This window comes from Rhodotorula toruloides (assembly GCF_000320785.1).
Source record: "Rhodotorula toruloides NP11 unplaced genomic scaffold Scaffold32, whole genome shotgun sequence".
NCBI classification, from domain to species: domain Eukaryota; kingdom Fungi; phylum Basidiomycota; class Microbotryomycetes; order Sporidiobolales; family Sporidiobolaceae; genus Rhodotorula; species Rhodotorula toruloides.
The window spans coordinates 163,981-187,761 of record NW_015622992.1 but is presented as its reverse complement, the minus strand read 5'-3'; the positions used below and the strand labels follow the sequence as shown (position 1 = coordinate 187,761).

The following is a 23,781-nucleotide window of genomic DNA, read 5'->3' as shown; positions in this document are numbered from 1 at the left end:
CACTACATTGCATGAATTACTAGCATCTCGAGGCATCATTCTGAGCGAGTCGAGGTCGTCCTCTTCGACGTCGTTCTCCTCCTCATCACCTTCCCCTCGCTCTTCTCGCTCGGACTCGCTTGTGGACGCTGTGAGCACCGCTGGGATGGACCGGCCAGTACCGCAACCCCACACGCACCCACCGACTCCCTCACCCAACCTCACTGCACTCCCCTCACCTCCCCATCCCCATCCTCCTCCGTTCACCGCACCGCTCGCATCGACATCGCACGCCGCCCAGTCCTTCTTCTCACCTCCCCCGACTCCATCCAGACCGCGCCTCAAACGCTCACACCCGACAACGCACTCGGCTCTCCCCTCTGGACCTACCCCCGCTCCTCAGCCTGTCCCGACGAGCCCGACAGGAGGCGCATCTCCCCTCTCGCATGCACGGACGAGGTCCACTAGCTCGAATGCGAGCTTGAGCACGCTCGAGCCGATAAAGGAGTGGCCTGGCGCGGAGGGAGACGGGACGAGCAGCCTCGGGCTCAACTTGGGGGTGCAGACGAAGAGTTGGGTAGACGATGACGGGACGCTGGAGAGGGCGCCCAAGCGCGTGCGGATAGCGCCGGACCACGAGGCGTTCGGGAGACTGTCGCTGTCGACGGCGGCAGGCGTACCCGCTTCTCCCACGACGTTGACGTACTCGCCCCTCTCGACCGTTCCCTCGACGCTTCCAACGCCTTTCACGAACGGCAGAGCACCACCACCTACGCCCCTTCTGCTAAACACCTCCCATCTCCCACCCTCGACTCTCGCGCCCGTCTCGTTCCCTCCAGCGGGTCCATCCTCTTCCACCTCCTCGTCCTTCCACCCACCACCACACGCACCATGCTCATCACCACCCATCTCAGCGCCCTCGCTCCCCGCCGCTCCGCCAACGTCACCCGTCCAATCTACCTCCGCAGCCTCGGGCCTGCGTTCTCCCTCCCTCCCAAGCGGGAGCGGCGGAACAAGTCTCCCCACGGTCCCCTGGTCCCAATCCTCCTTCATCTCTCCTCCCCTTCCTTCTCCCACCTCGCTCGAAACCGAACAAGCAGGCCAAGCGGAAGAAATCGACATGCGCCCCGCCTCTTCCTCCTGGCCCATCGGCCCACACACAATCTACGTCTCCTCACTCGACTCAGACTCGGACACTGAAGCGCCTACACCCGTCAACAAGGAAGTCGAGGTGAACCCGCTTGCGTTGAGGGGAGGAAAGGACGATCCGGCTTCGAGGTTGTTGTTGAGCAAGTTACACGAGGCGGCTCACTCGTCCTCCTCTGCGGGGGAGCTGATCCTCTACCGCCCACCACCGTTTTTCGCGCCTCCGCCGCCGTCGTCCTCGCCCGAACCCGAGGGAGAGTCAGCGAAAGACCGGATCCTGCGCGAGCGAAGGCAGAAGCGGACGTCGGACGAGTGGGGGGAGTTTGTGAGGATGAGGGAGAGGGAGGAGGCGATGCATGATCTCGGGGACGAGGACGAGACGGTTGGGGTGGAGGAGGACGGGATGGAGATGGACTGAGAAGCGGGAGGCAGGGGATGTACAGGGTCTCGCGCAGTCGTTCGCGCTGTCGTCGTGTTTGTTCTCGGTTCTTCTTTTATCGCATTGTGCATAGCATAGTCGGATCATGCATCAGTTCTCGATTCGCATCCTTTCTCAGCTCTGCCCCGCCCGCTTTTGTTGACATCCTCACTTTGCATCGCACCGTTTGCCCCTCCACCTACACCATCCCAGAACTTCCCAGGCAAAGCCCGCACAGGCTGCGTCCCCGTCTCCGGCTGATCCGGCGCTTGCACGATCCGCCTCGAGGTCGAGTGAAGGTGTTTAGTAAGCTTGCGGAGCACTGCGCCGACAAGGCCGACAGAGTAGCCAAGACAGTGAATCTGGCTTGCCAGGTGTGAGAGCGCGAGAGCGCGAGAGCTTGCCAGGTGACGACAGCAGAGAGTGTTCGTCGCAGTGTTGGCTGACGTCCGCATTGTTGCTGACCGCCGGATTTCCGAGTGCGACAAGCACCTCCAGGCAGTGTCGAGCTCGCCATTGTCGACGAAGAGGATGCCGTTTTCCTTGTTGGCCGTGTACGAGTCGGGGAAGTCGGTGAAGGCGGGAGGAGGCGCTCGAGGCGCCGTCAGCAGACGTGTAGGAGGGCGGGGGATTGCTGGACGCCGAGCTCTTGCGCCGCAGCATGTTCGCAGTAGTGCAGGGCGGAGCAAGGGAGAGGGAGAGAGAGTCGAGCGAGGACAAGAATCGTGGGAGGATGACCCGGACAATGAGCGGAACACGGCGAGGACGCGCGAGTACGGTGGAAGTTCGGCAGCCTGGATGAGTTGTCAAGCACTCGGTAAGCCGGCCAAGCAAGTCCAGCGACGACAGCGGGCGTCGTGGTCGACGACGACCCTGGACTTCGCCTCTCTAGCTCAACCCGCTCGCAGTGACTCGCTCACACCCGCTTGCTGGGCTTGTCTGTGTGCTACCTGACTTTCTCACAGCTCGACCGAGCGCTACGAACGACCTGCGACCCGCCGCGACCTCTTCTTCCGCTCGCCGTTCTCCATCACGCGCGTCTCCCGCCGAGGAGGCTACTCAGCTCGACACAGGCTGAGGAAGGTTCTTGCGGGTCTTATTCTGCCCACACATTTTGCTCCCACAGCTGGGTTGGTGTCCAGCTGCATTCTCCGCCTTCAAATCTAGAGGCTTACCAGTCACCCGAAGCCTGACAGCGCCAAGATGGCAGGCGGGAAGCTTGTAAGTCCTAACCAGTACCTCCCGTCGTACGCGTGAGCTCACAAGCTGCAAACAGAACGGCCTCGCATCCGACAACGTCGAAGAAAGGACCGTTACCGGCATGATCCGCGTGCTCGGCGAGAGGGTCGCAGCGCTCGAGCCGCTACAAGCGGAGGCGAGGGACTTGTGGGCGAAGGTCACGGACCTGAGGGCGGAGTTGATGGACCTGAGGGCGGAGAAGGAGCGGGCGAAGTTTGTCTATGCGGCTAAACTCTGCTTGAAGGGCGCGCTTTGCCGTTTATTCACATCTGACTGTCGACTGATGACTTCTCGGGTTCTGCAGCACTCATACTTGACCTGATGTTGGAGTATGCCAACAAGTCAGACGCGGCGACGGTCTCGTACCTCTACGACCGGTTGCACGCTCTCTGCCTCAGTGCGTCACGCCTTTCGCTTCTCTCGTTGTCCTTCTTGCAGGTGCTGATCTTGTTCTTGTCGTACTTTGCAGCAAACTGGCGCAGCTTGCACGACAAGCTCTTGAGTAGCCACAACCGCCCCGCCTTCGAGGATATCGTGCCGCCCTCCTTCTTTGACGCGTTGCAAGCCGCTGTCAGGGCCTTCAAGAACAAGACACTTGACCCGCACAACCTCTTCACTGCCTCGCTCCGCATCACAACGGTCGAAGCCATCAAGGCCAAGAACAAGTCGAGAAACGAGGACGCCCATTCCTCAACCAGGGCCATCTTCTCCGAGATCTGCCGGGACGTGGCACAAGTTGACTCGAAGCGCATCGAATCTCTCATTGAGCTGTTGCCTGAAGGTGTGTTTTCTCCGGCTGCTAATCTACTCCGCGCTGACGCTTGCGCATGCAGACTCTTGGTCCTGAGCTGTAACCCGACCTGTAGAGCTCTGATTTGTGAGATACTTGTTGTTGTGCCTCGCTCTAGTTATGCCCGCCAATCTGCGTTTGCCATCGAGCTTCCTTCCTGATGTCGAGCTTTACCGCTCGCGGTAGTCAGCCTGATCAGCGAGTATATTGCACCTGCTCCCGCTCTACTGCATCGTCCTCCTCGCTCAGATCGACTACCAGACTCTCCACCCGTGCAAGTGCTGCCTTGACAATCCCTTGTGAGAAGCTGAGGATGGAGCGGAAGGCGAAGAAAGCGGTAAAGAAGGTACACTGCGGCGTTCAGGCGGGTTTCGCATTAGTGCTGCTCGAGGTGTCGAGGAGGGAAGCGGAAGGCGAGCGCACCATGACCAGCGGGAACTGCCACCACGACGCGATCTCGTCTTGACTTCGTGCGACTTTCGCTCGACGCCGGACCATCTTGACTACATCGGCAAACTGCGGTTGTCGCTGATCAGATATGCTCGTTGGATGGAGAGGAGTGTGACGCACGAAGGAAGCGTCGATACCGAGCCAGCTCGCGGAGATGAGGTCGGCGAACGAGTTGTAGGGTAGCTTGCAGCCGAGCGATGGGAAGACCATCCGCAGCGTGATGGCGAGAAGGAAGTATTGTCGAACTGCGCACAAGAACGGTCAGCACAGGAAGAAATGGCGGAAGGCGAACAGGCGCACCTAATCGGCCGACGAAAGCTCGAGCAAGCGAGAAGAGCGCGAACCCGCGAACGACGTGCAGCACCGCCTTCCCTACACCCTGCACTTGTGTCTCGTCGTCCGACCGCTTCCCCCAGAACCGCCCGCAATTCGTCAGGTTCCGCCTGACCTCGACGTCCTGGATATTCATGTTGATGACAGGATTTGGCAACGGCGTGGGATCTTCCGAGATAGTCGTCTCTTGCTCCCAGTACGACTCGCGTGCCGACGACCAGGTGCAGTCGCGGAAGAGGAAGCCGGTGAAGGAGGCGGTTTCGCGGACCGCGTCGCCGGCTGCGAGGTGCTCATCGAACCAGTGGTCTGCCGGGGCGAGTGATTAGCCTCTCGATTTTGCCTTGAAGAGGAGGGGAAGCAAACGAGGTAGCTGCTCGCTCCCGAAGCTCAGCATTTCGCGCTCCGTCAGTCGCAGCAGCGGATCCGTCAAGAAGCCGAAGAAGATGGCGAGGCAAAGCGAGATGAGGATGGCGAGAGCATTTGCCGAGTCTGCATACGCGAATGAGCCAGTTAGCGAGACCTCGCCTTCCAAGCGACGGGAAGAAACTCACAGGTTCGTCCGAGCAAAGATGAGACGGGAGTTGTTCGGAAGCGGTACCGCGCTCCGCACTGAGGACAGGCATAGAAGCTCTCTGCTTTGACAGACGTTCGCCAGCTCAACAAGCACCCGTCGTGAACGTAACGACTCTGCGAGTCGCAGAAACGATCAGCGGACGGAAGTCGAGGCCGAGGGGATGGAAGCGCACCGTCCCAGTACACCGACACGGCGCTATCAGCCTCCCGAGCACCTCATCGTCGCCTTCGTCGAGGCAGATCCGGCAGGTCCGTGTCGAGGCGACAGAAGCGTTGGACGAGGTTGGCGAGGTCGTTACGCCTCGATCGTGGAGGACTGCTGCACCGACATCGTCGCTGGCCATCGAGGAGACTTGCTGGCGCAACGGCTAATCCTGCGAAGGGCTTGTGTGCAGCTCGAACGGCGGCGAGTCGCTAACTGATGAAGAAGGATGCGAGTCGTCTAAGGTGTTGCGGCGCGAAAGGCGGACGACCGTCGCAGTCAAGAGGACTAGAGACTTGTGTACAGCGTCCTCGATCCCTCAGAAGAGGCAGTTGAGGATGTGGTTCAGCGCGAGAGGTCGTTGCTCCCCTCTTCGCCTCTTCCCTCCTCACACGTCCCCTCGCGCACCTGCTCGTCACTCTGCTGCCTGCCTTCTAGTGCCACAGATCAAACGACGCCCCTCAGCCTCGCAAATCCCCTCTGAGACGGACTCGCTCATCTCCTCTTGATCTCCTTCAGACCACCCAACTCGCTCAAACTCACACAGAGTCGTCGAAGAACGTTGCTACAGCTACACTTCTCCCCTTTGACCCTCCACTCGCCGGCGCCGGCCCCAACCCCTACGCTTGACGCTTGACGCTTGACGCCTCATCGCCTCTACCCACCCTCTCACAACAGCTGTTCGGTGCGGCGGAAGAGACGCGGTACGAGCGAGCCACAGCGACAGCGTGCAGGACTTCCCACGCCTACGGAGAACGACCAAATGTGCGTTTCGTTGGTGACCTGCTTCATCCTCGTTATACTCACCCGCTCTGGACGCTCACTCGCCAGCTCTTTCACCGCCTTGCCTGCACTCTATGCCATACTCCGAGCCGTATACCGATACCTCCCGCCTCCGACCGCCGACCCGCCGGCCTTGCGTACAGCTCGGCGTCCCGCTCTACCCCGACCATTTCCTCTTCCTCGTCCAACTCCTCCTCGAGATCGACTACCCCATTTGGTATGGCGAATTCGAGGAGCTCTACTGTCAAGTCAGCGGGCTGGAAAGAGCGGCGGAGGATGTGTTCGATACAATCGGCTCGAAGGTGTACTCTCCGCCTGAAGCATTGACGGCATTGCAGGGCGACCCGGCGCAACTATGGAAGTACAGGAACTTTGCAAGTGAGCTCTCGCGCATCGCGGATCTCCCGCGCATCGCAAGTACCCCGCATCGTCCTTTTACTGACTCTCTCGTGGCTGTCGCGGCTTAGTGCCCGCCTTCCTCCGCCGACGCTTCATCCACACCAAATACGATGGGCCGGTGCTCGACGCCTGGACCTACGAGAACACGCAAGTCCAGGCACCGTCAATTGAAGATGAAGAACCGCTGCGCCTCGACAATGGCGTCGTCATCGACCTCCGGCGTCAATTCCGTACGTTGCGGGCTTGTCCCTTCAGAACCTCGCGCTAACTATGTGGACGTGCAGGAGAGTATGACGCCGCGTCCGACCCCGTCCGCCAGCTGCAACGCGCGCTCGTTCCAAGCGCCGGGCTCTTGTTCCGCCACAGCAGCTCACCGGCGGTCCAGCCCGGGCAGGCGTAAGATGCGTTCCGTAAGGTGTAGAAGTTGCTCAAACAATCGCAAAGCGACTTCGAGGTGTACGGCGAAGCACTGCTGTTGAGGAGGTCTCTAGCGTTGTAGCTTCACCCCATTGTATCTTCTCCTGACTGGTGTTGGCTTGCTCTCCTTGTCCTGTACCAATCATTGAATCCCCTTCGCAACGGCCAGACGCTCGAAGAGAGGCGAGCGCTGAAAAGCAGCAAGCGAGTTGAAGGACCGGATGAGAAAGAGTAAGATGTGTCAACGGCCTTGTCAAGCAGAAGAAGGACGCTCGCAATTCATCGAGGAAGCTGTGCGACGGTCGCACGAGGATGTGTTCAACCCCTGGTCCTGATGCGGAGGATGAAGCAGAGGCGAAGAGGCGCTCTGCCTCCAAACTTCCAAAGTCTCGACAAACCAGCACGAGATCCCTCGCGAGCGGAGTGGAACAATGCAGCGTTGCGAGATTAGTACAACAAGCACGATGAGAGACCCCTTGACGAGGACCGCCATCTTCAATCCGGCTGAAACTGCGCCCTCGCCGCTCTTGCCTTTGCCTCGACGACTTCCGGCGTCGATTCAGGTAGCTGGCCGACCGGGCGAGCTGCGAAAGGCACGACTTAAGCGGGAGCGAGAGATGGAAGGAAGGGTAGACGCACCTGGACTTCCCGCCCACTCTGTCAAGCTCGGCACGATCGTCCCTGCTCCGACTACTGCTCCGTCTGCGATCCGGCAGAAGTCCTTGAGGATGGCGAGAGGACCCTGTAAACGGTGCGAAAAGAGCGGATGATGGGGTGAAGAGACGAAGAGACGAGTTGGCGAGCAGGATCGGGAGTAAGAGGCAAAACGAGAAGGCGCAAGGTCAGCACAAAGTCCTCCAGATCTTTCAAGCAGCCAGGAACGGTAGGGAGAGCGAGATCACGCCTGAGGGAGGAACGGGCGACGCACAATGATGCACCCTTTGCCAATCTCGACGCCGTTCCCGATGCTCGCTGCCTCGACGACGCTGTTTGCGCCGATCGTAACGTAGTCGCCAATCTTCATCGGGTAGTAGGAGAAGACGCTGCGCTCGGAAGAGAGTGAGCCAAGTCTTGCAGAGAAGCGTCGGACGCACCCCTTGTAGGTTTTGTAGCACGGCCGCAGGACTGTTCCCTCGCCAACGTTGCAGTACTTGCCCATAGCAATCGCAACCGTCGCAGCCTCCCTACCTCCCGCCGCCGTCGCGCCCGCACCCGCCCGCCTCAAGTCGCCTCGCAGGATGCAGCCAGGCTGGAGGATCGACTTGCCGCCGAGGACGATGTTGGACGACCCGCAGATGACGCAGGACCGCGAGACGAGGTTTCCCGTGTCGGTCTGGATGTAGGCGGACTTGGTTGACGAGCGCGACATGTCCGTTCGCTGCTCGGTGGGAGGGGTGTCGTCGAGTCGGGAGCCCGGCAGCCGCACGTACGCCTCGCAAGATCGTGCCGCTCTGCGCACCGAGCCCAGTTAGGCTTCTGACCGGATTGCGCAGCCTTTGCCCGCAGCCAAGCGCGTTGCGGCGACTGACGCTCCCTCGGCTGATGAGGACGGTGGGGAGGAGGTGACGGCACGCCCGTCGCTCGTTGGAGGCTGGCGTCGGTAGAAGCAGGTCCTATGAGTGTAGTGAGACCAGCTGGAGGTGACTCGGGCGCAGCACAGCGGGTGAGCGGTTGTGGGCGGACAGCGAGAGCCGCGGCGACCTCTTGTCCACCTTGTCCTCCCTCTCGCTACTCTCACACGGCGCTGGATGACTTGCTGGGACGTGCGGACGTGCGATGCTGTCCACACATGCACAGGTGACTGCACAGCCATAGAACAGCTGCCCACCCGGCTGGGTCGCAGGGATTCAAACCTCGGCCTCTTGACCCTCCTTCGTCATCGATTCCTACTCGGCTTGTGACGCTAGACTGGCTTCGGCTTCGGTGGGTTCTCAGAGGACGACTCTGTTCCGCACTGATGCACAGCCCGCAAGGGGCTGCATCATCGATCGACGCCCACCCTCTCCTCTCCCCGGCCTCCGCCCTTCTTCCCCTCCTCCGTACTCCTCGCTCGAGCTTCGCAGCCCCGCCGAGTTCGACATGAAGGCCCGCTTCATCGCTACGCTCGCAGGAGCCTTGTCCGCCTCGGCGGCAGTTATCGCTCCGCGCCAGGCTCTCTCGACGGTTTCCCTCGCGACTTCGGCACTCGGTTCCGCCGCTACTGCCGGCTCTACCGCGACCGGCAGGCAGTCTGGCGCCTCCTCTGCGGCTTCGACGGCGGCGGCGTCCGCTTCGAGCGGAATGATGGGTGGCTCGTCGGGCATGAGCCAGTCCGGCTCCTCGTCGATGATGGGCAGCTCAGGCATGAGCGGCGCTTCGAGTGCCTCGTCCACCATGATGAGCGGATCGTCCTCGAGTGCGGCACCCTCAGCGACGAAGTCCGTCTCAGGATTGCCCGCCCCAGGCGCCGTTCCGACTGGCACGCCCATCCAAGGCGACTACAGCGGCCAGTACCGTCCTCAAGTCCACTTTACACCGCCAAAGGGCTTTATGAACGACCCCAATTCGCTGTTCTATCACCCAGTAACGGGGTGGAACCTCTACTACCAGTGTGAGCCAGAACTCGCCCTCAACTTGAACGACCGCTCACGCTCTCTGCCCGCAGACAACCCTACCGACCTCGTCGCCGGCAACCAGCACTGGGGCCACGCTACCAGCAACGACCTGTACCACTGGGTGAACCAGCCGATTGCGCTCTTCCCGCCCAACTCGACCGCGGCCGTCTTCTCCGGCAGCGGTGTCCTCGACCCGAACAACACCTCCGGATTCTTCCCGAACAACAACGCCAGCAACCCCGGTGTCGTCGCCATCTACACGCTCAACACGCCCGAAAAGCAGACTCAGGAGATTGCGTACAGCACGGATGGCGGCATGTCGTTCACGCCTTACTCGGGAAACCCGGTCATCGACATCGGCAGCAACCAATTCCGCGACCCCAAGGTCATCTGGTACAACGACCACTGGGTCATGACGGTCGCGCACGCCCAGGAAATGTTCATCGCGATCTACACGAGCCCCAACCTCAAGAACTGGACGGAAGTCTCGCGTTTCACGCGCCACGGCTTCACTCAGCTGCAGTATGAGTGCCCCGGGCTGCAGCGCGTTCCGATCCGCCGCAGGAACGCGACCTCGTCGTCTGACTCGTCGGGCTCATCCGGCGGATCCTCCAACTCGTCGATGTTCTCGTCCTCTTCCTCGGCTCCTTCTTCGCCTGTCTCGACCGCCAGCGCCTCTCTCGCCCGCCGTCAGGCCAGTACTCTCGCTAGCGGCGCGACCTCCCTCCTGAGCGGCGCTTCGTCTGCCGTCCGCCCGTCCGCGTCAAGCGCAATGTCGTCCGGCAGCAGGGCGAGCTCGACCGGCTCTGCGTCGTCATCCACCATGATGTCTTCGGGCAGCAGTATGGCGTCAGCCTCGAGCACCATGTCGTCGGCGATGCCTTCGTCGACCGGCGGCGCAGCAGGCGGCAGCAGTGGTGGAAACAGTTCGAGCAACTCGTCCTCGCAAGACTTTGCCTGGGTCATGTGGAGTGCGTTAACGTTCCCACTCTCTTTCGTTGCGGTTGTACGAACTTCGCGTCTGCGATGCTGACCCTTCTGCCCTTCCCTCGCAGTCTCGATCAACCCCGGCGCTCCTCTCGGCGGCTCGATCACCCAGTACTTCGTCGGCGACTTCAACGGCACCCACTTCACGCCTTTCGACGACTCGGTCAAGCTCACCGACTTTGGGAAGGTCAGCTCATCCTCCTTTCGTCTCGCTCTCGCAAGTCGGTGCTGACATGTGCGTTCTCGCAGGACAACTACGCTGGCCAGTTCTTCTACAACACTGGCGACCAAGCTGTCAGCATGGCTTGTGCGTCTAGGACACTCCCTTTCGATGGTTCAGCGCTCTGATCACGGTGTTTGCAGGGGCTTCGAACTGGCAGTACACCGACTTCGTCCCGACCGCGAACGAGCTCTGGCGCTCGGCTGACTCGCTCCCGCGCAACAACTACCTCGTCGAGGCCGACCGAATCGGCTGGGTTCTCGCTTCCGAGCCGTACAACATCTCCGCCGTTCGCAACTCGTCGATTCTCCCGGGCGGCAACGAGACGACTTCGCTCGTTAACCAGACTGTCAGCGCCGACTTCTCCAACATCACCTCGGGCGCCGTCTACTTCTCGGTCAACATCACCCTTCCGTCGAACGTCACGCTTGGCGACTACGCCTCGCTTAACATGACTTTGACGTCGGCGTCATCGAACGAGAACCTCACCGCGGGCTACTTCTTCGGCGGACCCAACTCGAACAGCACCTGGATCGACCGCTCTGGCACTCGCGGCTACACCGGCAACCCCTTCTTCACCTCGCAATTCTCCCAGACCGCGCCTACCGTCGCCTACAACATCGAGGGCGTCTTTGACCGCTCCCTCTTCGAGCTCTTCATCGACGAGGGCACCTACGCGGCCACGGTCGACGTCTACTCGCAGCAGCCCCTCACGAAGATCGCGCTCGCGACTGGCGACATGCCCGAAGGCGCGCAAGTTCAGGCCGCCATCTGGGGCCTCTCGTCGGTATGGAGCAACAGTACGAGCGGCGGCAACTCGACGAGCGGCGGCAACTCGACGAACTCGGCGTCGTCGTCGTCGATGATGAGCAGCACTTCCTCAATGATGAGCAGCTCGTCGTCGATGATGAGCAGCATGTCGTCGACCGCCAGCGTCGCCTCCGCATCTGCCCCCGCCTCAACGACCGCCTAAACCGCGCCCTCCTCCCTCTCCTGCTTCGACCCTTTCCCTGTACCTATTCTTTCCGCATCCTTTTCTCTCCGCACACACAAGACGTCTCGCACGTGTCCCATGTCTATAGACACTGCAGCAATACAAAACAGTCACCTCGCCGTTCCACCTTGCTCGCGGAGAGTCGTCTTTCTCGACGAGGCTCAACTTCCCCTTCCCGCTGTCCCCTCCCCGCTTATCTCCCGCCTGTACCGCTCATCGCTCTACGCTCCCTGCTGGACATCGCGTCTCGTCTTCGCCTGACCCGCCGCGCCCAGTACGCTGCTTCCTCCCTCGTCTGATGCAGGTATCCTGCGAGTTTTCTACATCGTCAGCCAAAGAGACGACGAGACTGGGAAGCAATACGCACGACGAGGAACCTTGCCCATCACTTTCTCCGCCTCGCTTCTCTTCATTCCCCATTCCTCGAGCAACGCAACCGCCTCGTCGAAAGTCGGTGGACGGAAGTAACATGTGTAGCCGTCCTCTAGGCAGGACTGAACGAAGTCGTCGTCCAGGATGCGGAAGAGGACGTCGAAGGGCGGGTCCTTGCGTTCGAGGGCAGCAAAGAAGCTGGTTCCGAAGGAAAGAGTGGCTTGTTGAGCCAAGAGACGTGTCGGAAGTTCCATTATGCTTCCTGTTGAAGACTGAACGTGAGCACTCGCCCCAAGGAAGCAGAGAAAGAGGGCAACGAACCTTAACTCAGCCTCTGAACACACTTGAACGCTCGCGCGTTGTCTTTTCGATCCTCAGTCGGCGAAGCGGCGTGTACGACGAGCGCTAATCCGCGAAGCTGATGGTTAGTAACGTGCAGACGATGCTGGGATCACAGCGCACCTTGGAGAACTATCGGTAACCTGTCCGAGTAATCCCTACACTTGAAGTGAAGGAGAAGCTCAGCCACCTGAACCTCAAGAGCTCGAACTCGTTCCGATAGGTCGCTTCCACTTCGTGCCATCCCCGTGATGCGAGGGAACAGCGGAACGGAGGACGGAGGGCTGTCTGGCGCGCGAGCGTACGCTGCTGGTGCGTGAGCGTGGTCTGCCGGTATTCCGGAGTAGTATAGCGGGAGGGCGAGGTACCGCTTGTTCGGGTTGCCCATGTCGCTGAGAGCGGGAAGCAGACGAGCGCAGCGAAGAAGGCAGAGGAGTGACTTGGTCGGGCAGCGGAGGCGATCGAGTCGAGCCTGGTCGCAACTGCAACTTGCAGTACAATCCCGCGTACTTCCTCCTTCTACAGCTACTCAACCATGCAGCCCGTTTTCGCCATGTCCCGCATGCGCGCCCGCGCCTAGCAGCAACGCGATGTACCTTCCGAACGCTAGTTCGCCCACGACGAGTCCGAGGAGGATGGCGATGAGGAAGTAGGCGTTGTAGGTCATGACGGCGAGCATGAGGAGGTAGGCGATGAAGGCTTGTAGGCCGAAGAGGAGGGAGCGGGGGAGGTCGATTGCGAGGGAGAAGGGAGGGGAGAAGAGTGGTCGGCGGGAGGAAGTTGAGGATGAGGGGTAGGAGGGCGCAGGCGAGTCGTGAGAGGTTTCCTTCTGCCAAGTGGTGGGCGCGGCGGAAGGGTCGAGCGTGTTGGGCGGAGAAGGAGTAGAGTCGGGAAGGGCGATCGGTCCGTTTCGTCGTCTCGCACGGCTCTGCTGCTGGTACGAATGCAGCCAGGCCACCTCTGCGCACGCCTTAACGGCTGAGAGGAAGCGCGAGAGAACGGCGAGGAAGAAGAGGCCGAGGCAGGCGCCGAAGGTCTCGCCAACGGTCGTCGGAGTCCACCCTGAAAACCACACGTTGGCCGACCCGAGGCTGCGCGGGGCGTCTCCTGTTAGGTACTGACGACTTGGCAGGAGAAGAACGGCGCGCACGACGTGGTAAAGAACGTCGACATCATCATTGCCGAGGTCGAGTTGCTCATGCCCATGTCTGCACGACGAGCGCTCAGATCGTCAGCGGGGCACTCGCAGCGTGGGCAAGCAGCCACACTCACCCATGCCGTCCATCCCCATGCCTCCATGCCGCGGTGCGAGCCGTGTAGCCATGTCCAAGAGGAGTCGAGAGGTGCCGGCACAGGGAGAGGGTGTGGGACGCTGGAAGTCGGACTGGCGGGTCCGGACGGGTCCAGCGGAGTCGACTAGCCGACTCGCGTATCCAACAAGGCGCAGGAGGGCGTTGTGAGCGTGGGGCGAGTCGATGGCAGGAAGCGAGGAGCCGCGCCAGTTTCGCACGAGAGGGTCGACCTCGAACCGCTCACTGCTCGCGCTCTTTGGCCTGTTTGACGACGTAGAAGTCGCCAGAACAGCTTTGTGATCCAGCCTAGGCAGGCACTCGCTTTCCCCGCTCGTCTCGGCGTCCCCTGCACCCCTCCTCGGCACCCGACTGCGACGGGGCGCGAGAGCAGCGATGTCAGTGTGCTACGGGCCAGCAGGCATCCCAGAGCCGTGTACAGGGTGGCAGAGTGCGTGTCGACTCGCCGGACTGACCGAAGAGCTGAGCGAGCTGACCGACTCGTCGTCTCACAGTCTACGACTCGTACACCACCGACCCAGTCTACCAGCGCCGCTTCACGATTGCCTGGACGTGCACGTTCGCCCTTGCATTCCTTGTTGTCGCCCCATTCCTCGCCAGGGTCGTTGCGACGAACGAGTGGTACCGCAGTCTAGGAGGATGGGCGGGACTCTTCGGCGTTCACGAGGGGAGTCAGGGAGGCTATGAGCGACTCGAGGGCGAAGGAGGATCGACAAGGCGACAGAGCAACCTTGTACTGCCCCGGAGCGTCCGCCGCTTCACCGTCGCCATCTCCTCCCTAGTCTCTTCCGCCTCACGCTTCACCGTTCCCCTTCCCGCCCTCTTCAACCGTCTTCCCACGATCCCCGGCACCGGAGCATCCTACACGCCTTCCTGCTACCCCACGCGACCATATCTCCCGTTCAGCCTCGGCAAACTCTTCAGCGTCCTCCTCATCCCCGCCTTCATCCTGGCAACCCTCCTCCCCGAATCGCAACTCCGCGAGAACCCGAACCGGTTCGGCTTCCTCGCCGTCGCGTGTCTTCCGCCTCTCTTCATACTCAGCGCGAAGAACGGACCGGTCAAGTGGTTGCTCGGACGAGGATGGACGGCGGTCAACTTCTTGCATCGTTGGATCGGGCGGATGATCGTCTTGCTCGTTCTTTTGCATTTCTACTTCTGGACCATTCAGGTCAGTCGTCAAGCGCAAGCCTCAGTATGGCTAGGCTCACAGACTCTCTCACACAGTACTCTGGCGCCGACCGCACCGAGTTCCTCGCCGGCGAGAAACAGCGCCGCGGCATTGCAGCCCTCGCCTTCCTCCTCCTCATCACTGTCTCCTCTCTCCCGCCGATGCGCCGCTTCTCTTACCCCATCTTCTTCACCCTCCACTACGTCGGCCTAATCGGCTTCCTCGTCTTCCTCAACAAGCACACCGTCTACGCCTACCCTTGGGCGAGCTGGGTCGTCGCTGCTATTTACGTGGCGGACTTGGCAGGGCGGATGGCGAGCATGCGGATTCGGTTCGTCGAGGTTGAGCCGCTGGATGGAGGGATGGTCAAGCTGTCGATGCCGGGTCTGCGAGGAGGCTGGCGCGGCGGACAACACCTCTCCATCCGGCTATTCTTCGTCCCGCCGGCTCTGCGACACGGACCGACTGTCGGCCGCCTCAGCCGCATCTGGCAGGACACGACGCACGCCATCCGCTCCGCTGTCCGGCCTTTCGAAGCTCACCCGTTCAGCATTTCCACCGCACCGCCTCACCTTGCCGCCAACTCCCTCGCCGCCGCTTCGACAGACCGCGGGATCGAGCTCTACGCCCGCTCGTGCGGCAAGCGGACCTGGACGGACGACTTGTTCCGTTTCGCCGTGTCGTCGCGCTCGACCTCCGCCGACCCGACTCGTCGTTCGCCGGTCTACCTCCCCTGCCTCATCGAAGGACCGTACGGCGGCCTGCCGACGTACTCCTCCCCTGCTCTCCTCGAAGACACCGAGTCCGTCCTCCTCGTCGCAGGCGGAAGCGGGATGTCGTTCGTCCTCGGCGTTTTGGACGAACTCGTCGGCCGTCGCTTGCAAGCGAAGAAGGGCGGGAGGGTCGATGTCGTTTGGGTTGTGAGGCAGCGCGCGCATCTTGCGTGGTTTGCGGAGCGGTTGAGTGAGGTTTGCGATGCGGCGAAGGAGGGAAAGATTGGGTTGAGGGTCGTGTTGAAGGTGTTTGTGACGTGCGACGAGACTCTCACCGCGACAGTCCCGACCTCCGACTCGCCCTCCCCGACTCCTCCCCTCCCTCCTCCCGCTTCGTCATCACCTTTGCCCCTCCCCGCCGCAACAATCGCCTACATCCGTCCGTCGCTCTCTTCCCTCGTCACCGAAACGATCGACCGCGCCCTCGCACCCTGCGGCCACTGTTTCCCCGTCTGTCGATGCGGAGAACTCGCTGCTGCACGGGGAGAAGGAGCCGGAGGGATGTGCGCGAATGATGAGGAGGAATGTGTGGGCGGGTGTGGGGGAGTTGGGAATGCGAGGGAGTTGGTTGTCGGAGACGAGGAGAAGGACGTTGCGGAGAAGGGCGAGAAGGAGGAGGAGACGGTTGACGCGCCGAAGAGCTGTTGCTCGAAACGCAAGGAGCCCGTCCTCGCCACCGCCGACGCAGACGAGATTCTCGAACTCCCCTCCCTCGCCGTCTCCACCGCCAACCGACCCACCTCTTCTCCCTCCTGCTGCGCTCCCTCCTCCTCACGTCCCTCTCAGCCCTCTGCCTCCTCATGCGGTGGATGCTGCTCGCGCACGACAGGCGGAGGGTGCTGTACCGGTACGCTCGAGGGGTCGAAGGACGCGGACGAAGACGAGAAGGATCGCGCTGCGGGACGGCCATTGAGGATCCGGACGGGCGGGCTGGGGGTGATTGTTTGTGGTCCGGGGCATATGGTGGTGCGTCCCTCCGTCCTTTTCCTGGCATCGCTATGTGCAAGCTGACGCTGTCAAACGGAACAGGCTGAGCTGCAGAACGCGGTCGCGACGATTCCGCTCGCCAAGCAGGTTCGGATCGGGGGTGTCGAGATGCATGTCGAGCAGTATAGCGTGTAGCATAGATCCTTGAGCAGCAAGGCTTCCCTCTTTCACCGCTTACGTTCGCAGGTTTGCTCTCACTGGCGATTTGTGAGAGAGGAAAAGATTCAGTCGTTCGTTGCGATGGGAAAACTGGGAGTCGCCAGTATGTTCAGAAGGGGTATCTACTGCCTCTATCGCGCCTAGAAAGCAAGCGCGACGCCCGCGACCGCTGCGACCGCTCCGACAACCGCTCCAACCACAACCGTCCCCGCCCCGCTACTCGGGCTGCCCGTCTGGCTCGGAGCGCCCGTACTGCCCGACGCGGTCTTGCTCGGACCGGACGAGGCAGAGGCGGAAGAAGTGGCGTTTGAGCAGGTGATATTCGAAGGGGCAGAGTAGTTCGTGATGAGGACGATGTCGGAGCATTGGAAGAGCGCGCCGTCGCCGCCGTTGAACTCGACTCTGCGATCGTATGAGTTGATCAGAGGAGGAAGAGAAGGGCAGAGTGGGCAGCTGAACGCACTGGATCGTCGCGACTGAGCCGTTCTGGAGGCCGTTGACGCCGAGGGAGGCGATGTCGACGTTGAAGCAGAACTGCACGAGCGTGAAATTAGGCTCGCAAGCGCACAACAACGGCCAGGTTTGCAACGCACCTCTCCCTGCCCGTTGATCCTCCCAAAAGGCTTCAAGAGCCCATACCCCTGTCCCTCGCTCGTCTGGTTGAACGCGCTAAAGTTCGACGGGTTCTGGTCGAACGAGATCAAGACTGCGACGTCGGCGGTCGGGTGGTGCGAATCGATGAGGAGGGGTGCCGAGCCGGAGAGGGGGTAAGGGGTGCGTGAGGAGGAGGGGGTGTTGAAGCCGCCGCAGAATTCTACGGGTTCGAGTGATCGTCAGCGGGACAGAGAGTCCAGATGGCGCGGGTGGACGCACGGGGCTCGAGGTCCTCGTCAAACCCGCGAGTGTAGGGGTAGTCGAGGGTGAAGTGCGCCGAGGCGAGGAGGGGGAGTGCAGCGGCTGCGACGAGACTGAGGACCTTCATGGCGACGAGGGAAGCTCTGTGGCGGCGTCGAAAGGAGAAGAGAAGGCGTTCAACGAAGAGAACGAGGAGGACAAGCCAGGAGGAGAGGAGCCGCGAGCGAAACGAGGGCGATTTCGCACCATGCCGAGGCTGCCCGTCGCTGAACAAGTTTTCAAGGCCTCAGCTTGGGCCCACAGCCTCGAGGGTACTCCCGCAGACCCGCCTGGGTCGTTGGCAATGCGAACGGGCGAGGTTGCGAGGCTGGGAGAGCACGAGAGATGAAGTCTGGCGATGAGGATGCGAGGATGGTCCTGCACGACAACCGCCGCGAGTGGGGGGGTCGGACAAGCTGCTGTCGCTCGAGCTGGAGTGTAGCAGCACGGCTGGCCAGTCAGATAGTCCCACGATGCGAGTCGAGGCGAGCCAGAGCCGGTCCAAGTGAGCAGGAGGGGAGGCGCGGGCGAGCGCGACTCGGTGAGCGAGCGAGCGGTCGAGGGTGCGCCATTTCCGCGTACCACTCACGGCGAGCTGCTGCTTGGACTGCCTTACACTGCTTCAGAGGTCTCACCGACTCGCCCTGTCCAACTCCCGCGCCGCGCAGTGCCCTCACTCCTTCGCTCGCGCAACCACTCCTCCTCGCCCTGCGCCATATCCGCTACACACCCGCACTCGCTCGAGGGACCGTGTTGATCTCCGCACAAGGTTTTTCCCACCATGCACAGCACCTCCGCCCTTCGCACCGCCTGCCAGGCCGCCACCGCCGCCTCACGCGCCGCCTCGACTCGCTCCCCCATCCTCTGGACCTACCTCCCCGGCCAAATACCCTACGAGCGCGGCCTCCTCCTGCAAGAATCGCTCGTCCAGGCTCGGTTATCGGCAAAGGCGGCGCTGCAAGCTGCCGAGTCGAGCGAGTGGGAAGCGGATCGGGTCGACTCGCTCAAACGGGTCGCGGACACCGATGTCCTACTGTTGCTCCAGCATACGCCGGTCTTTACGGCTGGACGGAGGGAGAAAAACCCGGAGCAACTGGAGCAGGAGGGCGCGAGGTTGAGGGCGCTCGGGGCAGATTATGTTCATGCGATGCGAGGAGGGCAGACGACGTATCACGGGCCAGGACAGCTCGTCGGGTACTCGTTGATGGACATCGGTGCTGCGCAGGTGTGTGCGGTCTCCGTAGAACTCCATTGGCTGACCTTGCTGACGCTCGGCGGCTGCTCCCCAGCTCTCGACTCGCTGCTACGTCGACCGCCTCGAGAGCTTCCTCGAGGACTTCGCCCACGCGCTCTCCGTCCCCGTCCACCCCCTCGAACACACCGGCGTCTTCACCTCACCCACGACCAAACTCGGCTCAATCGGGATCCACATCCGTCGCCGAATCTCGCTGCACGGATTCAGCTTCAACGTCGAACACCAGACCAAGGCGTGGTTTGATCAGATCGTTGCGTGTGGGTTGGCGGATGTGCAGAGTACGAATGTCGAGGCGGAGATGAGGAAGTTGGGAAAGTTGAAGGAGGGGGAGGGGAAGAAGGTGCTCGACGTCGTGCCGCTCGCGGTCGAGTTGTTCGGCAAGCGGTATGGGAGGGAGATGAGGCAGCTTGAGGAGGGCGACGAGTTCGAGGAGACGAGGAGGATGATCAGCAATGGTGTCGAGGGGAGGCTGCCGCCGCTGGAGAAGGTGATGCTGGGCGTGTAGGCGGGTAGGAGCGAACGGCCGGCGTACGACGACGGACCAGCTTGTCACCTTCCGACGACACGCCTGCTCCCCAGCCCTCTCGCCAAAGCCGCCCGGATTGCGCATCATTCGCCCCTCCCACCTCCGGCCTCGAAAGTCGCGCGAAAGCAGGGCTAGATCGTGTCGTGGTGCGCTCGCTCTCCCCTTCTCTCCTCGACACCTCGAGTAGCACTGACGCGAACCGGCCTCATGTCGCAGTGCACCTTCTTCACCGCTTTCTTCGCATTCCGCTCCATTCTCGGCTTCTCGCAACGGATCGTCAAGGCAGCTCTCGCGCGGGGTGAAAGTCGGGTAGTCGATTTGCGTGAGGAGAAAGTGCGGTCGAGCGGAAGCAGGTGTAGTAGACTCGCTGGTCAGGCTCACTACCGCGAGCGGTAAAGCTCGACATCAGGAATGAAGCTTGATTGGCGATTGCGTTGGCGGGCATAACGAGAGCAAGACACAACAACATATATCTCACACATCAGAGCGCTGGATGTCGGGTTTTGGGTCACGACCAGGACTCTGCATGCGGCGTCAGTGCGGACTAGATAAGCAGCCGGAGAGTACGCACCTTCAGGCAACAGCTCAATGAGAGATGCGATGCGCGTCGAGTCCACTTGTGCCACGTCCCGGCAGATCTCCGAGAAGATGGCCGTGGTTGTGGAATTGGCGTCCTCGTTTCTCGACGTGTTCTTGGCCTTGAGGTCTTCACCCGTTGTGATGCGGAGCGAGGCAGTGAAGGGGTCGTGCGGGGTCGAGTGTCTTGTTCTTGAAGGCCCTGACAGCGGCTTGCAACGCGTCAAAGAAGGAGGGCGGCACGATACCCTCGAGGTAGCGGCGGTTGTAGCTACTCAGGAGCTTGTCGTGCAGGCCGCGCCAGTTCGCTGCAAAGTACGATAGGAACGAGATAAGCATCTGCGAAGAAGGAGAACGAGAAAAGCGAAAGGCGTTACGTACTGAGGCAGAGAACGTGCAACCGGTCGTAGAGGTCCGAGGCAGTCTCCGGGTCCGACTTCTCGGCATACTTCAACATCAGGTCAAGGATGAGTGCTGCAGAACCCGAGAAGTCATCAGTTGACAGTCAGATGTGAATAAACGGCAAAGCGCGCCCTTCAAGCAGAGTTTAGCCGCATAGACAAACTTCGCCCGCTCCTTCTCCGCCCTCAGGTCCGTCAACTCCGCCCTCAGCTCCCTCACACTCGTCTGCAGCTGCTCGAACGCTGCAATCGTCTCGTCGAGCGCGCCAATCATGCCGGCAACGGTCCTTTCTTCGGCGTTGTCGGATGCGAGGCCGTCCTGTTTGCAACTTGTGAGCTCACGCGTACGACGGGAAGTACTCGTTAGGACTCACGAGCTTTACGCCCGCCGCCTTGGCGCTGTGGACCTCGTACACGCCCAAGCCGATGCTCTGATGCCTGTTAACGGGAAAGCGCCTAGATATGTGGGCGTAGAATGCAGCTGGACGTCCCAGCTGTGAGAGCAGGTTGTGTAGGCAGAATGAGACCCGTAAGAACCCTCCTCGGGTTGTGTCGAGCTGAGTAGCCTCCTTGGAGACGCGTCGTGATGAGGAACGGCGAGCGGAAGAAGAGGTCGCGGCGGGTCGCAAGTCGGTCGTAGCGCTCGGTTGAGCTGTGAGAAACTCGGGTAGCACACAGACAAGCCCAGCAAGCGGGTCAGCGTGTGTCCCAGCGAGCGGGTTGAGCGAGAGAGGCGAACTCCCGGGTCGTCGTCGACCACGACGTGCGCTGTCCTCGCTGGAGTTGCTTGGCCGGTTTACCGAGTCCTCTACAGCTCACACAGGCTGCCAGACTTCCGCCGTACTCGCGCGCGTCCTCGCCGTGTCCGCTCATTGTCCGGGTCATCCTCCCACGACTCTTGTCCTCGCTCGATCTACTCTCTCCCTCTCCCTTGCTCCGCACTGCGCTACTGCGAACATGCTGCGGCGCAAGAGCTCGGCGTCCAGCAACCCCCCGCCCTCCTACACGTCTGACGCCGCCTCGAGCGCCCCTCCTCCCGCTTTCACCGACTTCCCCGACTCGTACACGGTCAACAAGCAAAGCGGCATCCTCTTCGTCGACAATGGCGACCTGCAGGCACACCTCAAACTGCTTGCCGCCTTCAATGCTTTGCGTCAGAAGGTGGAAGCGGGTTGCAAGGGTGTCGCGGCGGAACTTGAGCCGAAGGCGCGCTGGACGGTCTTCCTGTACGTCGCGGTCTGGCGGATGGAGCTGTGGCTCGAGCAGAGGGCGCGCGAGCCGGCTGCTTCGCCGTACCCCCCGCTGGACGTCCTGCTCATCTGGCATTCCGCTCGGCTCAATCCATTGTGCGTTCCGCGCCGGTTCTCCTTCGCTTGTGAGCTGATGCTATCCCCACAGGCGCTTTGCCGAAGATCGTATCCGCATTCACGGCGATGCGATCAGGCTGACAGACGACCAGCTGAAGCGCATCGCAAGTCATATTCCGCCTCTTCCGTCCTTTCCGGCTTACTCAGCAGTCTGAACCACCCAGATCGCCTGTATCGATGCGAAGGCTACGTACAATCCGCCGGAAAGCGCCTTTGCGTCTTGGGAGGCGCATACGAGCCAGACCTTCGACCCGATCCTTCATTTCGAGGAAACACAAGGCCGGCCGCTCGTCGTCGAAGGCGCCGAGTACTTCGCTCGTGCGTTCCACTCTTGCACCTAGACCATGCCTGAGCTGAGACGCTCTCCTCGTAGCTTGGGTGACCCGCGAAGGCACCGGCTACGCCCAGCAAGGCTTCCTCGCCAGCGTCACGTTGTCGTCCGGCAACAAGCTCGCCGTCACGCACGAGTCGCTCGGCGCTTCCCGGCTTGCGGAAGATCTCGTCGCCTGTCAAGCGAAGAACGATGCCCGAGCGAGTCTTGCGTGCGTTTGCCATTCCTTCACCTCTCCCACCGCAGCTGATGACTCATTCGCAGGGGGACCGTCGTGTCGACTATTTCGTGTCCCTCGTCGCCTGCCGAGTCTGCGCAAGCCGTGCGCGTCCGTTCGGCTGTCCAGAAGTCGAAGAAACTCGGCGGTTCGGTTGCCGAGGTCAACAAGCTTTGCAAATACAGCTTACAAGGCGCACAGGCTGTCCTGCGCACCATGGTGCTCACAGGTCGCGAGTGAGTCTCCCCTCGCTTCCCTCCAAAAGCAGGCCATTTAACCGCTCCTATCGCGCCGCAGCATTACCAACATCCTCTCGCGCTACACTCGTGGCGAGCCGTTCTCGCTCGACCTCGCGATGGCAGTGCGTTCTTCAGCTATTTCAGCCATTTCCTACCGAACGCGGCTGACACTTCGCTGGCAGGCTTTGCGTCAAGGCAGTTTCATCCAGAAGATGCATGACCTCGGCTGGCTCGACCTCGACCGCTTCAGCGACGACGACACGATCTTGTCGCGCTGTGTCGCACGCTATCACGCTTTCCTCGATCTAATCTCGAGCGCGCCGTCTTCCTTCTTCGTCCCGACCCTCGATATCGTGCGTTTCGCCTTTTTGCGGATTTGCAAGCCGATCTGACCTTCTGCACTCGTAGGACCTCGCTTGGCACACGCATCAGCTCAAGTCAAGCTACATCTCCGACACGATGAGGGTTATCGGGCGAGCTGTCGACCACGACGACAAGGTTGCGGAGGGGACGCTCGCGAATGGGTTCGACATCACCGCCCAGGCTTGGCGGGTGCGTCTTTCTCCGCGCGTACGCTTCTTCATTCACTGAAAGACGTCTCTTGATTCCACAGGCCCGCTTCGGCGTCCCCTACTCGACGTGCGGCTGCCCGCTTCCCTCGCAACCTCCTCTCTCTCGCTTCGCCAACCGGCTCGGCCTCAGCTCGTCGAACACCGCCTACCCTTCCGGTCCCATTGCCCCCTCAGACGCCGACGCCGACGCAACCCACCCGTCCGAGCACAACTCGCTCGTTGTAGTCGGCCATCCCGCAGCCGAGCGCGCTCGCCAGCAGCGGCAGAAGGAGCTGGACTCGCGGCGAGTGAGAGACGCCAAGGCATTGGCGAAGGATGTCAAGAACGGCAAGTTGCCGGAGTACGAACGTGTGAAGAGGGAGAAGCAGCTCGAGCGGTCAAACGACCACGCTTTCGCCTTCTTCGCGCCGTTCCCGATAGTACCTATCTACGGGTACGGTCCCTCCCTCGCTCGACTCGCGGAGTACGCTGACGACGCTTCACCCTACAGCCCTCTCGGCTTTCCCGCAGGAGCAGGCGGTTGCGCCGCTTCAGACGGGAACCAGGTCTGCCCGCCATCGACCAACATCCAGTGCGGGACCGCTTCGAATGCGCAGTGCGGCGCGGGCGCGAGGTACACCTTTCGGCTCACGTACGCGCTCTCCCGATGCTGACTGTTTGCTCGCACAGCGCCGGCGGATGTGGATCGACGAGCTGTCCCCCGACGTCTGGCTTCTCGTCCTGCGCGAGCGCGACTCACGGAGGCGGATCGTCGTCCGCTTGCGGCTC

General features: G+C 61.6%; 12 protein-coding genes across 12 annotated transcripts in view; 7 read left to right on the top strand and 5 right to left on the bottom strand.

Annotated features, from left to right (window-relative positions):
• Positions 1 to 145: 145 nt before the first annotated feature.
• On the top strand, positions 146 to 1,543 carry RHTO_05426 (uncharacterized protein; the record flags this gene model as incomplete). The annotated part of the gene is made up of 1 exon (XM_016419088.1): positions 146 to 1,543. One exon carries the CDS (start codon positions 146 to 148, stop codon positions 1,541 to 1,543), a length of 1,398 nt encoding a protein of 465 aa, XP_016270173.1.
• A 1,203-nt stretch (positions 1,544 to 2,746) lies between these two features.
• RHTO_05425 (uncharacterized protein) lies at positions 2,747 to 3,629 on the top strand (the record flags this gene model as incomplete). Its single annotated transcript, XM_016419087.1, has 5 exons — positions 2,747 to 2,764; positions 2,820 to 3,039; positions 3,087 to 3,179; positions 3,252 to 3,563; positions 3,616 to 3,629. 5 exons carry the CDS (start codon positions 2,747 to 2,749, stop codon positions 3,627 to 3,629), a joined length of 657 nt encoding a protein of 218 aa, XP_016270172.1.
• Positions 3,630 to 3,767: 138 nt separating this feature from the next.
• RHTO_05424 (zinc finger, RING-CH-type protein) lies at positions 3,768 to 5,272 on the bottom strand (the record flags this gene model as incomplete). Its single annotated transcript, XM_016419086.1, has 7 exons — positions 3,768 to 3,923; positions 3,996 to 4,088; positions 4,143 to 4,267; positions 4,323 to 4,661; positions 4,719 to 4,844; positions 4,907 to 5,042; positions 5,102 to 5,272. 7 exons carry the CDS (start codon positions 5,270 to 5,272, stop codon positions 3,768 to 3,770), a joined length of 1,146 nt encoding a protein of 381 aa, XP_016270171.1.
• A 715-nt stretch (positions 5,273 to 5,987) lies between these two features.
• RHTO_05423 (uncharacterized protein) lies at positions 5,988 to 6,712 on the top strand (the record flags this gene model as incomplete). The annotated part of the gene is made up of 3 exons (XM_016419085.1): positions 5,988 to 6,291; positions 6,381 to 6,542; positions 6,597 to 6,712. 3 exons carry the CDS (start codon positions 5,988 to 5,990, stop codon positions 6,710 to 6,712), a joined length of 582 nt encoding a protein of 193 aa, XP_016270170.1.
• Positions 6,713 to 7,224: 512 nt separating this feature from the next.
• Positions 7,225 to 8,098, bottom strand: RHTO_05422 (dynactin 5; the record flags this gene model as incomplete). Its single annotated transcript, XM_016419084.1, has 4 exons — positions 7,225 to 7,313; positions 7,369 to 7,471; positions 7,658 to 7,772; positions 7,824 to 8,098. 4 exons carry the CDS (start codon positions 8,096 to 8,098, stop codon positions 7,225 to 7,227), a joined length of 582 nt encoding a protein of 193 aa, XP_016270169.1.
• A 710-nt stretch (positions 8,099 to 8,808) lies between these two features.
• Positions 8,809 to 11,503, top strand: RHTO_05421 (beta-fructofuranosidase, glycoside hydrolase family 32 protein; the record flags this gene model as incomplete). The annotated part of the gene is made up of 5 exons (XM_016419083.1): positions 8,809 to 9,319; positions 9,374 to 10,294; positions 10,379 to 10,497; positions 10,560 to 10,617; positions 10,674 to 11,503. 5 exons carry the CDS (start codon positions 8,809 to 8,811, stop codon positions 11,501 to 11,503), a joined length of 2,439 nt encoding a protein of 812 aa, XP_016270168.1.
• Positions 11,504 to 12,764: 1,261 nt separating this feature from the next.
• Positions 12,765 to 13,559, bottom strand: RHTO_05420 (protein of ctr copper transporter family; the record flags this gene model as incomplete). Its single annotated transcript, XM_016419082.1, has 3 exons — positions 12,765 to 13,326; positions 13,386 to 13,443; positions 13,508 to 13,559. The coding sequence occupies 3 exons, from the start codon at positions 13,557 to 13,559 to the stop codon at positions 12,765 to 12,767; spliced, it is 672 nt and encodes a 223-aa protein (XP_016270167.1).
• A 361-nt stretch (positions 13,560 to 13,920) lies between these two features.
• On the top strand, positions 13,921 to 16,611 carry RHTO_05419 (ferric reductase transmembrane component; the record flags this gene model as incomplete). Its single annotated transcript, XM_016419081.1, has 4 exons — positions 13,921 to 13,975; positions 14,040 to 14,716; positions 14,773 to 16,455; positions 16,519 to 16,611. The coding sequence occupies 4 exons, from the start codon at positions 13,921 to 13,923 to the stop codon at positions 16,609 to 16,611; spliced, it is 2,508 nt and encodes an 835-aa protein (XP_016270166.1).
• Positions 16,612 to 16,775: 164 nt separating this feature from the next.
• RHTO_05418 (gpi anchored protein) lies at positions 16,776 to 17,617 on the bottom strand (the record flags this gene model as incomplete). Its single annotated transcript, XM_016419080.1, has 4 exons — positions 16,776 to 17,037; positions 17,099 to 17,169; positions 17,229 to 17,449; positions 17,509 to 17,617. The coding sequence occupies 4 exons, from the start codon at positions 17,615 to 17,617 to the stop codon at positions 16,776 to 16,778; spliced, it is 663 nt and encodes a 220-aa protein (XP_016270165.1).
• A 693-nt stretch (positions 17,618 to 18,310) lies between these two features.
• RHTO_05417 (lipoyl(octanoyl) transferase) lies at positions 18,311 to 19,289 on the top strand (the record flags this gene model as incomplete). Its single annotated transcript, XM_016419079.1, has 2 exons — positions 18,311 to 18,754; positions 18,819 to 19,289. 2 exons carry the CDS (start codon positions 18,311 to 18,313, stop codon positions 19,287 to 19,289), a joined length of 915 nt encoding a protein of 304 aa, XP_016270164.1.
• A 729-nt stretch (positions 19,290 to 20,018) lies between these two features.
• On the bottom strand, positions 20,019 to 20,561 carry RHTO_05416 (uncharacterized protein; the record flags this gene model as incomplete). Its single annotated transcript, XM_016419078.1, has 3 exons — positions 20,019 to 20,194; positions 20,268 to 20,360; positions 20,408 to 20,561. The coding sequence occupies 3 exons, from the start codon at positions 20,559 to 20,561 to the stop codon at positions 20,019 to 20,021; spliced, it is 423 nt and encodes a 140-aa protein (XP_016270163.1).
• A 683-nt stretch (positions 20,562 to 21,244) lies between these two features.
• The window catches only part of RHTO_05415 (protein of unknown function DUF1399), a gene marked incomplete at both ends in the record, with an annotated part of 2,569 nt that continues 32 nt past the window's right edge, over positions 21,245 to 23,781 (top strand). The window contains 11 exons of the mRNA XM_016419077.1: positions 21,245 to 21,633; positions 21,686 to 21,781; positions 21,863 to 21,972; positions 22,028 to 22,196; positions 22,250 to 22,438; positions 22,500 to 22,563; positions 22,624 to 22,794; positions 22,850 to 22,993; positions 23,055 to 23,446; positions 23,504 to 23,626; positions 23,683 to 23,781. Coding sequence (XP_016270162.1) covers positions 21,245 to 21,633; positions 21,686 to 21,781; positions 21,863 to 21,972; positions 22,028 to 22,196; positions 22,250 to 22,438; positions 22,500 to 22,563; positions 22,624 to 22,794; positions 22,850 to 22,993; positions 23,055 to 23,446; positions 23,504 to 23,626; positions 23,683 to 23,781 — 1,946 coding nt within the window. The remainder of the gene's footprint in view (positions 21,634 to 21,685; positions 21,782 to 21,862; positions 21,973 to 22,027; positions 22,197 to 22,249; positions 22,439 to 22,499; positions 22,564 to 22,623; positions 22,795 to 22,849; positions 22,994 to 23,054; positions 23,447 to 23,503; positions 23,627 to 23,682) is intronic.